At 40.1% G+C, this 14,294-nt stretch overlaps 1 protein-coding gene across 2 annotated transcripts in view; it reads left to right on the plus strand.

Moving 5' to 3' along the window:
- The window catches only part of pknox2 (pbx/knotted 1 homeobox 2), a 155,911-nt gene extending 144,548 nt beyond the window's left edge, over positions 1–11,363 (plus strand). Inside the window, exons 9-12 of one of the 2 annotated variants that reach the window (XM_033978464.2) lie at positions 3,180–3,299; positions 4,503–4,579; positions 6,147–6,325; positions 8,047–11,363. In XM_033978464.2, the coding sequence (XP_033834355.1) occupies positions 3,180–3,299; positions 4,503–4,579; positions 6,147–6,325; positions 8,047–8,306 (636 nt within the window). In that variant the 3' untranslated portion in view covers positions 8,307–11,363. The remainder of the gene's footprint in view (positions 1–3,179; positions 3,300–4,502; positions 4,580–6,146; positions 6,326–8,046) is intronic. The other variant, XM_055226827.1, reaches the window with a different exon arrangement.
- Positions 11,364–14,294: the final 2,931 nt, after the last annotated feature.

A 14,294-nucleotide genomic window follows, 5' to 3' on the forward strand; every position in this document is an offset into this window, starting at 1 on the left:
CCAGAAATGATTAAACCTACAGACTTGGGGACAGTCGTTTAGCAGCAGCAGCGGGGGGATCACTTTAGACGAGACTCACACTCTCCTCTGTTAGAATCTGAGTGCGGCCGGGGCACCGCTCGACACAGGCGATGGGAATTGGACGCAGCCCCAGTGCTTCTTTACAGACAAGCCCCGAGTAATCGCACTCCGAGCTCATCTGCCACCAATTAATTCAAACCCCCTTCACGTGCATGCTCCCAGACCCCACATGCACACTCCCAGGCTTAATGTGCACACTCTCAAACTTCACGTGCACGCTCCCAGACCCCACATGCACACTCCCAGGCTTAACGTGCACACTCTCAAACTTCATGTGCACGCTCCCAGACCCCACATGCACACTCCCAGGTTTCACACGCACAATCCCCGGCTTCATGTGCAGGCTCCCAGGCTTTACGTGCACGCTCCTAGACCTCACGTGCACACTCCCAGGCTTCACATGCACACTCTCAAACTTTATTGCAATATCTCTCTGCTTCATGTGCATTGTTATCATGACAGCCCTCACGTGCACACTCCCAGCCCTCATGTGCACATTCCCTGGGCTGAAGGGGGCGAGAGAAGGAGGGGAGAGTGACAGGGCTCCTCCACGTGACATCCAGCTGTGACTGTAATGAATTCAGTTTTATGTGGGCTGCACAGGGGGCAATGGGGGTTTCCCACTTTGTCTCAGTTTGTCTGTAGTAGAGATACAGCGATCCAGGTTCTTCAGTTCCAGTACTGATTTTGATACTATGATATCAACTAATAACAAAGCAGAGACTGACAACAGCATTTGTTTCCTTTAAACTAAAATAGAATAAGACAAAACTGATACAAATGTGGTATGTATGTGTTATTTCTCTCTCAAGTAATGACAGAACAACTTTGTATAAACACATTTTCGAACATTATGAGACTTCCTGGGTCATATTACATCATTTTATATGTTTGTTTGAAACGATATTTGGAAGCCAGTATCTGATCCAACACAATTTTCTGTTTCGGCGTTGGTATCTGACATCATCCATAGTATAGAAGAGCGAGTGATATTGACTAAATAAAATATTTTCTTTGAGACACAGTGAGCTAGCTAACATGGCACAGTGCACAGAGCCTATTGAATCTCTACAATGCATGTTCCGATAGGCTCCACTGCAAAACTGTAGCAGTTTGGACGCTCGTTGCTGTTATAACAGGATCTAAATGTTATCTTCAGTACAACATAGCGTCAAACCAAGAACTTGAATTTTAAAACTTGAAAAACGTTTGCCAATGAGTTAGCAGATTTTTTTCTATAATTCACCCTCCAGTCTTGGATTTTTTGACTCTACACTGACGTATTACTCACTTTCCTAATGTATTTCTGTAATCATAATTATTCACCAGGGTGAGATTATAAGCACATTTCACACCTTTTAGAGACCAGAACAGTTTCACCAGTAATGATAACAACAACTAGCATGCTAACATTGCTCAGCCCAGAAGACTATGGCTGTGTGTGAATGTACACACTACTCGCTGCTTAGGGCATTATTTAGGGGTCATAGATTTTTAGTGGTGTCTGAATATCCAGTTGCTGAGAAAATAGTGCACTCGAAATTTCCCTCAGTGCACCTTGAAAAGTAGTGGTCATCAGTGGTCACTAGACCGGTCACTATAGTCCACAGTGCATTGTGAGAGTCAGAAAAACAACAGCAGACAGAGACAGGTCTTATAAAAGCATTTCACAACTTTTAGAGACCAGAGCAGAGTTTTACCATCACAGTAATGATAACAAGAACTAGCATGCTAATGTTGCTCAGCACACACACCTATGTCACACCCACACTCCTAAATATGTTATGTGTTAGCAGCTAATACCCCATAGAAGTAAAATACCCCTCTTTAAATGAAACAACCCCTCATTCTTCCCCTTGTGATAAAGACATATTGTGGCTTGTATAGAAATGCCATTCTCAGAAACGCCTTTGGCACAGCATCAGCTCTATTATTCCTCAAAAGTATTGTTTATGATGCCGCCGACACTGTCATCACAATGAGTGAGTGTCTCCTCTTCACAAACACTGCTCCATATGGACTACCGCCTGCTCCCAACTGTCAGAGCTACTGTGACGTGTCCTCTAGCGCCCCCTCTTGTGAAGAAAGCATCCTCACTCCTCTCACAAATCAAATCTCTCCCTCTCTCTCAGTGTGAGGCCTGAGTCATTTTGCACATTTTAGTCTTTTTAAAGTTTGTGCTGGAACTACGCCCGACTCCCATCTCGTTCAGATCGTGCTTTAAATGCCATATGGGTTAATACCCTGTGTATCTTAGGCTGAAAACACTCTGCTCCACTTTGTGATGTCATTTGGTAATACAGGGAGTGCTCCACTGTGTTTTTAAACTCCATACATACATTACTATAAAACATAGTTAACATAGAATAGATTTTAAATTTTACAAAAGGCAAGCCTATTTTTTTCTATTTTTATTTTTATTATGGTGAAGTGTATAATTTTACTTCCTGGTTCGATGCAGATATGACATGCAGATATGTAGAGGTATTTTCTTAACTAGCAACCGTACAAACAGAACTTGTCTAAATTGCACAATATTTATAGATGTTTGATGTTAAAACTTTGCTCATAACCTGGTCCTGCATTTTAGACAGAGTTTTGATGAGATTAGAAGGATTCTGTTTTAAAACTCACCGCTACTTCCTGTATTTTTGTACTTTTCATCTCAACTTTTCCCCACAAAGGGCCACTTAACTGACATAAAACTATGATGAATGTTTACCACAGGAACAAACCCTCCAAGCCAAGTCATAATTACAAAAACACCGAATCCCGCCGTATGCCCTTTTAGCTATCAAAAAGGGCGTCTGACCCTCTTGTGTTCCCCCAGAGTCAAGGGTGCCGCTTCCTCGATATTTTAAGTGTCATTACTCAAATTCCGTTGCCATGGTGACACTTGAGGAGGTGTTTCTGCCCTTGCGACAGGAAAAAAGAGATAGGTAATTGGTAGTCTCCCTTTGTTTCCGTGGCAACAATAACTAAGCCCAGCCTGCCATCCGCTTCTGTTGTCCTTTTGCTTGATATGGTGCTATACTACACATTTCTATTTAGTTTTATTTTATTTTTAATTAATTAATTTATTACTTTTTTTGACACAGGTGAATGTGGACTTGTCGTCTCTGTTGGACAGTGAAGATAAGAAGTGTAAGAATAAGAGGGGGGTCCTGCCCAAACACGCTACCAACATCATGAGGTCGTGGTTATTTCAGCATCTCATGGTGAGCCAAAAAAACTCATCCAAATTTAGTCAAATATTACTCTGTTTTTACAATTAGTGATGGGACTTTCAGCTCCTTTTTGGGTTTGGTTTATTTCAAAGAGCCATTCAAAAGAGCCGAGTCTCTACTTACCTCTACTTACAATGTGATTATTATTAAGGCGATCAAAACGAACGCACACCAGTTTACCTGTAGATGTGCAACTAGAAGAAACAAAAAAATCAAAAATGAATAAAGAGGAAAAGATAGAACCAAATAACCTGACAATAATTATGCTACTTGTCATTTCTTAGATCCAAACACATCAGGGGTGTCCAGTCTGCGGCCTGGGGCTAAATGCGGCCCTCAGATCACTTTTATATTGGCCCTCTGGCTTTGGAACAAATTAACATATGTTGTTTCTGCAAGTTTAAAGGGCCCATACAACACTATTCTCTGATCCATGTTATAATGTTGTTTCCTCATCACAAAGAGACCTGGAGTTGTGTTTTGTTTCATTCACACAATCCCTGCATATTTAGGCAATTTCTCTCAAACTGAAAACATTCTGTTCCACCTTGTGATGTCATGTGGTGATCCAGGAAGTGCTTTACTGTGTTGTTAAACTCCATACACCTTCACTAGAATCATTTGGATCATTTCAGATCTGGAATTGCCGATCTCTACTGAACTAAAGGTAAAAGGAGCTCTTAACTTGAAAACTACCACTACATGACATCACAAGGTGAAACAGAGCATCTTGAGGTTTGGAGATGTAGATAGACTAATAATGCAGGGATATTCAAACATATGTGAGTGAAACAAAATATAACTCCAGATATGTTTTTGAGGAGGTGACATTATAACATGGCTTAAAGCTCAAAAAGTCAATTTTGTGTAACATTTGATGTTTCACCATAACCACATCTGCTGTATTTGCCAATCTGAACAAAATGCATTCTTTTATATAATATTGTAATTTTAAAGTAGTAATTAGTTCATACTCTCTTCCTAGCATTACTCACATACCATCACACATATGCAAGCTTGATAAAGTGTCTTTCTCAATGACTCTATACACTAGGAGTTGGGATTGTATTGGCCTTTCAATCCGGATCATCGTGCAGACTTTTCTTTGCTAATACATCTAATTAGTTAAACATTCAAATTATATTTGGTGAATGTTTTTGTCTCAAGTTCTTCCAAACTGTTTCTTCCTGACAGCACCCGTACCCCACAGAGGACGAGAAGAGGCAGATCGCGGCACAAACCAGCCTCACTCTGTTGCAAGTAAATAACTGGTAAGAGGAAGTGCTAAAATCAGATTAACTCAGAAAATATGAGGTTTAGTCTGGACTGGAGTCTGAGCCGCTTGATATAAGGTTTGTTCCACAGCACAGCAGTGCCATCTACTGGTAAAGGTTGTCAAGTACATCAGATAATGGTCTATAGACGTGGTGGAACAAGAGCTCCATAAAAATATCACATGAAAAAATCAACTTAAGTTAAAGTGTTAAAGTACCTGTTTAAAATGTACTTAAGGAGTAAAAAGTAAAAGTATTTTATGCAGATTTTGAGATCTAATGAAGCTTCAAATGTAGTGATTTTGATAAAGATTTGAGCTGAATTTTGTTCAACAGAAACAAATGAATCGACAGTTTTTATTTGTATATTTTGTTTGCTCAGCTTATGAACATTTAAAAAATAAACCCTCAGCCTTTTCCACAGGTTTCACACAATAATAAAAATACAGTCCAGTTAAAGGTGTAGTGGGGTACAAGGAACAGATACCTGCTCTCAAATGTACTGAGGTACAAGCATCCACTTTAAAATGTACTTAAGTAAAGTAGAGATACTTAACATTTCTACTTAAGAACTTTTCCTTCATTACGTTCCATCACTGTTTATGGACCATAGCCTTTTAGAGGGGTTTAAATGTTTGTTTGTGTTAATAGTTAGCATTAGCACACCTGAATAGCTATTCTGAAACAATGAGGACAATTGTTTTTTGTTTAATTCCTTTCACTGATGCTGTGGAGATGAGCATACGCCGACGAGCTACTGTGAGCTACTGTCGCCCCCTGCTGTCTGATCCCTGTAACTACATAAATTAACAAAACTGTTCGTGCCAGATGTTTAAAAAAGGTGGACCTGAATCGTATTTACATATAAAACATTATCTGTAGTACATTTTACACTTTTACATCCTCAATAATGTTCTGTAGCAAAGTCTAGGCATAAATATGAATAAAACTGACAGTATAATTGTTAAAATGGGTGATATTCCAGTAAACAGATTTAAAATGTCTAAATAAACACTGGTACAAAGAGTGTGAGCCGATTTTTAGTGGTCACTTAATATAACAGAGACTGGGAACCACTGATCTACTTAATTATAGACCAGTGTTTCTCAAACTGTGGTACTTGAGCTCTTCAGTTTGTGGGTTTGCTTCTTTTAGTTCATTTTATCCACTTTTCTGGGTAATTTCTTGTTTAGAGCTACAGTAGAAACGATGTAGTCATTTCATCATTTATTTTTGTTTGGTCCATGTATAACTCATTAACGTCAATAAAACATGTACAGGAACTTTACAATCAGAACAAACACTTAAGTGAGTCAATGAAAGAATCAAGTCCACATTTAGACCTGGTTTAGTCCTAAATTAGACCTGGAATAGTCCTAATATAGACCTGGTTTAGATCTGGTGTTACTCAGAAAGGCAAATATTGTCTTCGGTGGTACTTGGTGTGAGCATTTGTCTCCTCTCATCCACCCCTCATCCTCCTCTCATCCTCATCTCCTCCCCTTATCCTCCCCTCATCCTCCCCTCCTCTCTTCATCCTCCCCATCCCTCCTCTCATCCCCAGGTTCATAAACGCACGTCGGCGTATTCTGCAGCCCATGTTGGATGCCAGTAACCCAGACCCCGCCCCCAAAGCCAAGAAGATGAAGTCACAGCACCGCCCGACTCAGCGCTTCTGGCCCGACTCCATTGTGGCCGGAGTCCTACAGACGCATAGATCCAACGCCGGAAACAACTCAGACAGTGAGCGAATACACAAAACATATACCTGTATTTAAAGGTGCTGTGCCAGATTTTTACCGTTTTACAACATGAAAAACAAAACTAGTTAATTTTAATCAGTTTGTAGTGGTCCAAAGTTATTCCTCACTTACCTTTTGCATTCAGAGCATCCTAATGATTCACCATGATGAGTTTATGAGCCCTTTTCACAACTCTCAGAGACCAGTGTGGAGTTTTACTGTCACTGTAATGTTAACAACAATTAACATGCTAAGACCGCACTTCCTGATTCGATAAAAGTGCTTTATAATGGAGCAGTGACACTCTGCTCAGTGACATTTTTCCCTTAGACTTTTTAGACTTTTTGAAACATTTAAATATTAAGCTTTTAAAGGCATCACGGATGCTAACCAGCTACATGTTAAGTAATATCCATAACACAGTTGTTTTATGTCTGAAATACACAGCAAAGCAAGATTCATCTAAATGCTTTAGTAACTTAGTGGTTTATAAAGTTTAAGAAGCAGTTTTTAAATACAATTATATGTCTTGTGTCATTAGTTCCACAGAGCACTTTAACTCTGAGCTTTTGAACATTTAGTATATATTTTTTTTCTATGTCAATGGGAAAAATGAATGAGAAATGTATTTCTGGACGCAGGGAGTCAGAGGTCACTGTTGAGCTCAATTAGATGCAGACAGTTGTAACTTTGTTACATGAAAAAAAAAATCAGGCACAATCCCTTTAAAGCATTTTATTTTCTATGTAGCACAAAAAACACAGCTTGCATGTTCACATTTTAACCACTTGATGGCACTGTTTCACTTTTTTCACTCAAGTTGTATTGACCAAAATGAATATATTGATTTTTTATTTTTTATTTTTTTAGTTTAGGTAAAAGTGTTGAAAGAGAATTGAAAAAGCGCCATAGAATTGTATGATTAGCCTTGGTTTAAAAGTGTACTGCAGGTGTGTGCGTTAATTCCCTTTTTTAATTTATTTTTATTTTTGTCAATATCACATTCAACTTTCAATATCATCTTTTTGAAATAAGAGACGTTACCTTGAGTCAAATGTTCACTCAACAAAATGTCAAAAGGTGAAAAAAAACCAAGTGAAGAGGCTTTTGTATCGTGACACAAAAGGCCCGACCTTTGTAAAGCTCAGTGAGAATTAATCCAAAAACACTTGAATCCAAACTATTATCCAAACTAGGTCAGGGCAGGAAAGGTCTCCTGCTTTTGGGGTTTCAGAAAATAATGAGCTTGTAGAACAAAATTTTAATTTTTAATCAAACCTGCAATAAATTTCCCTAGTTTAATACTACTACTATATTTGTATTTCTAATATTTCTAATTGTTCTGTAGTTCTGGACTGAAATGGTTCTTGTTTATTTGATTATTATTGATAGTTGCCAAACCAGTGGTGCGGGCAGGAAGGGACGTTACCTTTAACAGCTTCGCTCCAGATTGGCTCTTTGGTTGCTATGATACTCATGGTCGGAATTCCAAATATAGAACTCGGCTCCAATTTTGCTCCTATACCTGCTCTACCCTCGATGAGCTTCATTTGACTGGAGCCGAACGCTGTGGGTGACGTCACACTCCTTTAGTCCACTTTTGTAAACAGTCTATGGTTGGTGCAAATGGATGGGTGGACTTTTTTTTCACCAAAATCACTCACTCCTTCATAATTTCCCCTCTCATTTATGTATTCCCATATTTTCCCTGTCTCCCCTCAGACCCCCTGAGCATGGACAGTCTCCAGTCTCTCTCCTCTGACTCAGCCACCCTCGCCATGCAGCAGGCCATGCTCGCCGCCGACGACTCCATGGACGGCACGGAGGAGGAAGAGGAGGAAGAGGAGGAGGACGAGGACATGGACGAAGGTTTGGAGGACGATGAAGACGAACTGGGCATGGATGAAGAGCAGCAGGAGCAGAGCCGGCACATGCTGTCTGCGAGAGAGGACAGGCGGGAGCACACAGACACGCTCGAGTAGAGACACAAGGGGGCGCCACCCCTCGCCTCTCTGAACCCTCTGCTCTGATTGGACAAACATGACATTATCTGAGGGCGTGGTTTCGATCAACACTTCATCAGGACTCTGACATCGAGCTCAATCAGACGTGACCTGATATGGAGTGATTGTAGTTTAATGAACGCTATGGGGACTATCATTACACAGTTAAATACATGGTGATCATTTCTAAAGGCAACGGCAGGTTTAAAGCGGTTTTACATCGACGACAGCAGAAACACTTTAGGCACTGATGTTGAGGTCAAAGGTCATTATTGATAATCTGAATGCATTAGATTAGCTCCTCTGCTGTGCCATGTATTTTTAAGCCTATTCGAGGAGTATGTGGGTGCCATTACAATCTACGTGAACAAAATGGTAACACTTAGTAATAATTACACATTATGAAACATTGGTTTTCAAAGGATTCTTTCAACTTATAGCTGGACAGACCGAGCCTATCTCAGTGTGTGGAGTTGAGCCCCCGGGGGCTGTACTGGTTGGGATGGGTGGCTCCAGTGGCATTGAAGTCCAGGTCAAATGCAGAAGAGGTCGTCCCTGTTTTTCTTAAAAACATTTGACTAAAACTTGTCTTTATCAATGTTTCTTTATTATGATGATTTTCTACTTATTCAAAGCGGCAATTACCCGGAGGTTACACCAGGGGGCGACAGTGACACATGAGACAGACGAAGCTGCAAAAGTGTGTGTGTTTAAAGGGAAGCATATTCATTGGACACATGTCTGGAGCTCCACAGTGACGTGTGCTCAGGTTCCAGAAGTACATTTACCATTCATTTTTCCCTAAGGTTTTTCCAAACATTCAAATATTAAGAGTTCAAAGGCGTTGCGGAGGCTAACTGACTATGTCCTAACCAGCTACATGCTAACTAATATCCATAACGTGGTTGTTTTAAGTCAGTTAAGGCAGTTTAAAATGCAAGATTCTGCAGAATGTGGTCATTATGTCCACATAGCTGATTATCCCCAAGCTTTTGAACCTTTAATAGCGAACCTTTCGAACCTTTTATTTTTTGAAAGTCTGAATGATTGGGAAATTTTGTTCTGGATCCACGTGATGTGCGGTCACTGTTGAGCTCCAAAACACTGCAGCTGCACCTGGTCTGGTTCATTAATTTTAAAAGTGATTTTAAAAACACACAAACACTGTGCTCATGAGCTACAGTGGCTTCAGTGTAAACTGGGGGTTATTCTGATGTTGCATTTGAACATTTTAAAATATATTAGACCTGTTTTGGAAATCAGACGACCAGCCTCCTGTTGCCAAATATGTTTTAAATGAGTTGTGATGTTTACTAAAGTTACTCTACTACTGTGATCTGATATATGAAAGACGATAAAGACGGTGATTTATGTGGGATTTTTGAACAATTTTTAAACATCTCACATCTCACTACAGGTTACTGAGGTGGCACTGGGGTTGGGCTTCCCTCAGTGAACTAATACTGATGTTCTACTATTTCTAAAAATAGACAGAAATAATCGAGCATGTTGATCGACCATAGACTGTATAAAGAAATGGACGACGTGAGTGCGACATCACTATAGCGTTTGGCTCCAGTCAAATGAAGCTCATCGAGGCTAGTAGTTATAGGGGCCAATTTGGAGCCAAGTTACATGTTTGGAATTCTGACCGGGAGTATTATAGCATACAAAGAGCCAATCTGGAGCAAGGCTGAAGGTAACGTCTCTTCCTGCCTGCACTGCTGGGTGGGAAGAGCAATGCTGTCAATCAAGCTTATTGCTAACGCTATCTGGACCAACCTAGGGCAAAGAAGGCGCCTGATTTGTCTTATATTAATGTTCATATTTTGAGTTACACAAAATAGAAAACCCCAGGATCATGTAGAATGGGTTAATACGAACATTTTAAGACCAAAATGACGAACCTGACAGCAACAGTTATAGAGAGGGGCGACAATTTTTCTATGTAAAGCAAATTTGAGTCGATGGAGCAGGAAGCTCGCCAATAATCACTTCTTATTTGGAATGCAGCGGTTAGTATGTTAGCCAAGTCCATTTATATATACAGTCTATGTGATCAACATCATTTGAAGAACTGTTTTACATTAGACTCTACAATGTTCTGTATCTGTCTAACCCGAGGCTGGAAAGTTGAAGCTGCCGATGAAGGAACATACAATACTTCCATTTGCTTTTCTTCCAAAACACTGATGCACACACAGACAGAAGTAATATCGTTTGATACGTCAAAAAAGCAAGTAGCCATCCATCTAACTGAACAAAACATGGAGGACGAAATCAAATGAATGTATTTTGAAAAAATGATTGTGATCTGAATCAAGTACATAGCTTTTTTGAAACTTACTTAAACTTATTTGAGACTACCTTATCGCTCCTATGTTTTTACAGTTGAGAAAGAGGTTGCTGGTTCTATCCATGTGTCTGCCTACTTTGTTTTAGACTTCCAGTGTTGGGATCTGGCCTTTCGAATCACTCTGGCTTCTCAGGTTGAACTGTGCTTCTCAGAGCAAGTGGGTTTCTGCAGCTTACCCTTTTGAGCATGACTTTTCTTCAACCATGAGTGGACGTCGACATAACCGTGAACGCACTTATATCGAAGTATCTATACTCCATTTATGTTCCCGTGTTGAAACTTGCATATTTATTATTTCGGCAGTGGCTGAAGGAACCTAAATGCAAGTCTCTCCTCTGTAGCGTTGGTCAAGAGGACGCTAACTGTTCAACTGTTTTGAGCTAAACGCTAGCTATTCACAGATTTTTGACCCAAACGCTACCATTTCAACAGTTTTGACCTGCCGAACTCACCTCAGCTCGGATACAACTTACAGAGTCGGGACAATGTTGAAGATTTTCCAGGAAGGATTTAAAATTTGACTGATTTGAAGAAACTGTGAAATGATTCTGCGTTTTAGTTTTGTCTGAAAGTGAAAGTGAAAGAGGAAACGTGTTCATCGTGAAGTTCGTTCTCGTTCATATCGTCCCATTGCTTTTTCTAAATGATCTTCCAGAACAAGTGACAGACGATGCTAGAAGATATTTGTATTTCATTTGTACTTTGTTGTCATAATCTATTGTGTTTCAATAGAACAATTTTAATAATTAAAACATGTAAAGGATTCAGACCAACGCTTTATATTTTTATTTCTTCTGAATGGTGTTGAATGTGTCTTTAATGTGTCGCTGATGTTCCAGGACTTTGCTGTTTATCATCTCCATAGTTAAGGCAGCACTATGTAAATTTGGAATGTTCCACGGTATAGCATTAAATGTAAATATCACAATGGCGACAAGTAGGTGACTACACCACCCAAGTCAGATCTGTGGAGACTGGAGATTAAGGTATGGGTGACAGTAGCTCAGTTGGCAGAGCGATCTGAAGGTTGGTGGTTTGAATCCCGCTCTCGACAGTAACATCACTGAGCGGTCAGATCTGCTGACACAGGTTCGAGGTGTGTTTCCAGCTCCCAAAGATGAATGCTGTCGTGTCCTTGGGCAAGACACTTAAATCACCTAGTCCTAGTATGAATGTTTGAGTGAATGGATCCTTGATGTAAAGTGCTTTGAACCTTGAATGTGGAAAAGCGCTATATAAAACTGTGACCATTGACCATTTATTTTTATCTATTAAAACTGTTTTAATTGTCAGGTTTAATGTTACACTGTGGATCATTCCAGGCAAAGCAATAACATCGCCATGGATACAGACAGGTGTTGGTTAAGTGTACACAACAAGATAAATTCTTAACTTCACAAACTCACAAGACTCTTTGACATTTGCCCCATTTCTGCTGATGCCCCAATGACACAGAGACTGGACCAATCACAGAGCAGCGTTGTGGTTAAAGGTTAAAGGTTAAACACCAAAACAAACCCAAACACACATGTTCATGAAAAACTGGAACAGATAGAAATAGTGAAAAGCAAAACAACATGAATGTGACTCAAGATGTAGTTCCAAATCGTGTCTGTTTTTCAGTGTGTTTCTCAGTCTTTGCTTGTTCTTCCGTCAGAGTCTAGTCTAAATATTAGTGTGACTCCCCCTGCGCCTCCCACCACCTCCACCACTGTGGTCTGTGTTTCAAACCCTCTCTGCCCTCTTCCCTCATCTCCTCCTCCTCCTCTCTCTTCCCACCCCTCCTCTCCTCTTTTTCCCCCTCTTCCTTCTCTTTTCCTCCCTCCTCTCCTTTCCCCTCTCCCCCTCATCTCTCCCCTCTCCTCAGTCTGTCTTCTTCCTCCTCCCCCTTTCCTCTTTCTCTCTCCTCTCACTCTCGTTTCTCTCCCTTTCCCCTCCTCTCTCTCACCCCATCTTTTCCCCACTCTCCTCTTTTCTCTCCTCTCTTTCTCTCCTCTCCTCTTCCTCATTTTCTCTCTCCTTTCTCTTCCACTCTTTCTCCCCCCTTCTCTGTCCCCTCTTCGCCTTCCCCTGTCTCTCCCCCCCACACACACACACTTTTCTGCCCTCTCCTCCTCTCCCCTCTCCTTTCTCTCTCTCCTCCCCTCTTCCTCCTCCCTCTCTCCTCTCTCCCTGCAGATAAAAGGATCCTTCGTGGTCTGTTGTACAGTAGTGTGGTCTTCCCTCCCCTGTTTCCCGCCCTCCTCTCTCTCTCTTTCTTCCTCCTCTGTCTCTCTCCTCCCCTCCTCTCTCTGCTCTGGGTTTAACAATCATTCTGATGTAAATTGTCGAGCTCTAATCTTCATTTGCTTTAATTACACGGCTCCTCGTTTACACAGGCCAAAGCCACAGTGATGATGTCTGCACTGTGGACATGTCTGATGTAGACAGAGGGGGTCACACTTACTCAAGAAACTATTCAAAATATTACTTCTCTGAGTAATATTCTGATGCCATACTTTTACTCTTACGTACACTGAGTAATATATAGTACAGTGTTATTTACTTCCCACTTTAAGTCTAAAGTGACTTGAGCTTTATGTCGACAAAATGAAATGATTTGAACATTTGTGTTTCTTGCTGCTCCTTCAGATATGATTCAGTTTGGCTCAGTTTCGTGGTATGACCTTTGAACACAACATTTTGTTCATTATTTCATGTTTTTTGTCCTTCAAATTAACTTGAAATAATAACCAGAATAACTGAATCATCACAAAAAAGCAAAAGAAGATTTTGATTCTGAATAAATCTTAAATTGTATCCTAACTACTGTATATCTAAAATTATCTTGTGTAATATGTACTAATACTTCTTTTAGCATTAATATCACGTCATGGTACTTCTGTTACCAGCTACTATCACTAAACTGAGAACAAACACAATGTGGAAGCTGCTAAAAATACAAAATACAATAACAGTAAATACATTCCTCTCAATACAAGTTTGATTCTATCAGATGAGTATTTAGTTGGATTTACAGACGGAATTTTAATTTGAGTGTTTTTCTCCTCTGTGCGCCCTCTGCTGGCCTTTTGTATACACATAATGATTATAGAAAACACAAATACTTTTAAGAGCAAAAACGTCAGTCAGTTGTAGTTGGGATTATTCAAGATTATTCAGTTAATCGATAGTCATGTTTTTCAGGTCACAATATAATCGTAATGAATAAAAATATAATAATTGTGCCCATTTTAAGAAGCAGATTTAAGTTATTTCAGCTCAATCTCAACTCCAAAAACGTAAACCCAAATCTGTAGAGCTTTTTATGTGTCTGTTTACATCACTATGACTTTAGTTTAGCGCTAGGCAAACATGAAACGAAAGAATATGATGGTGGATTAGAATGAAATGGTAAACGTCACATTTTTATATAAAGCTTTTCTTAAACTTCAAGTACACAGACACTGGAGTGCAGAGAGTTAAGTGTCTTGCAGAAGGACACAACAACAGCATTAATCTGTGGGAGCTGGAATCGCACCAGCAACATGTGGGTCATTGCTCTGACCGCTCAACCAGTGATGTTTACGTCGAGAGCAGGATTCAAACCACCGACCTCCGTATCAGTAGAG

Source organism: Periophthalmus magnuspinnatus, chromosome 14 (genome assembly GCF_009829125.3).
Source record: "Periophthalmus magnuspinnatus isolate fPerMag1 chromosome 14, fPerMag1.2.pri, whole genome shotgun sequence".
Classification (NCBI taxonomy): domain Eukaryota; kingdom Metazoa; phylum Chordata; class Actinopteri; order Gobiiformes; family Gobiidae; genus Periophthalmus; species Periophthalmus magnuspinnatus.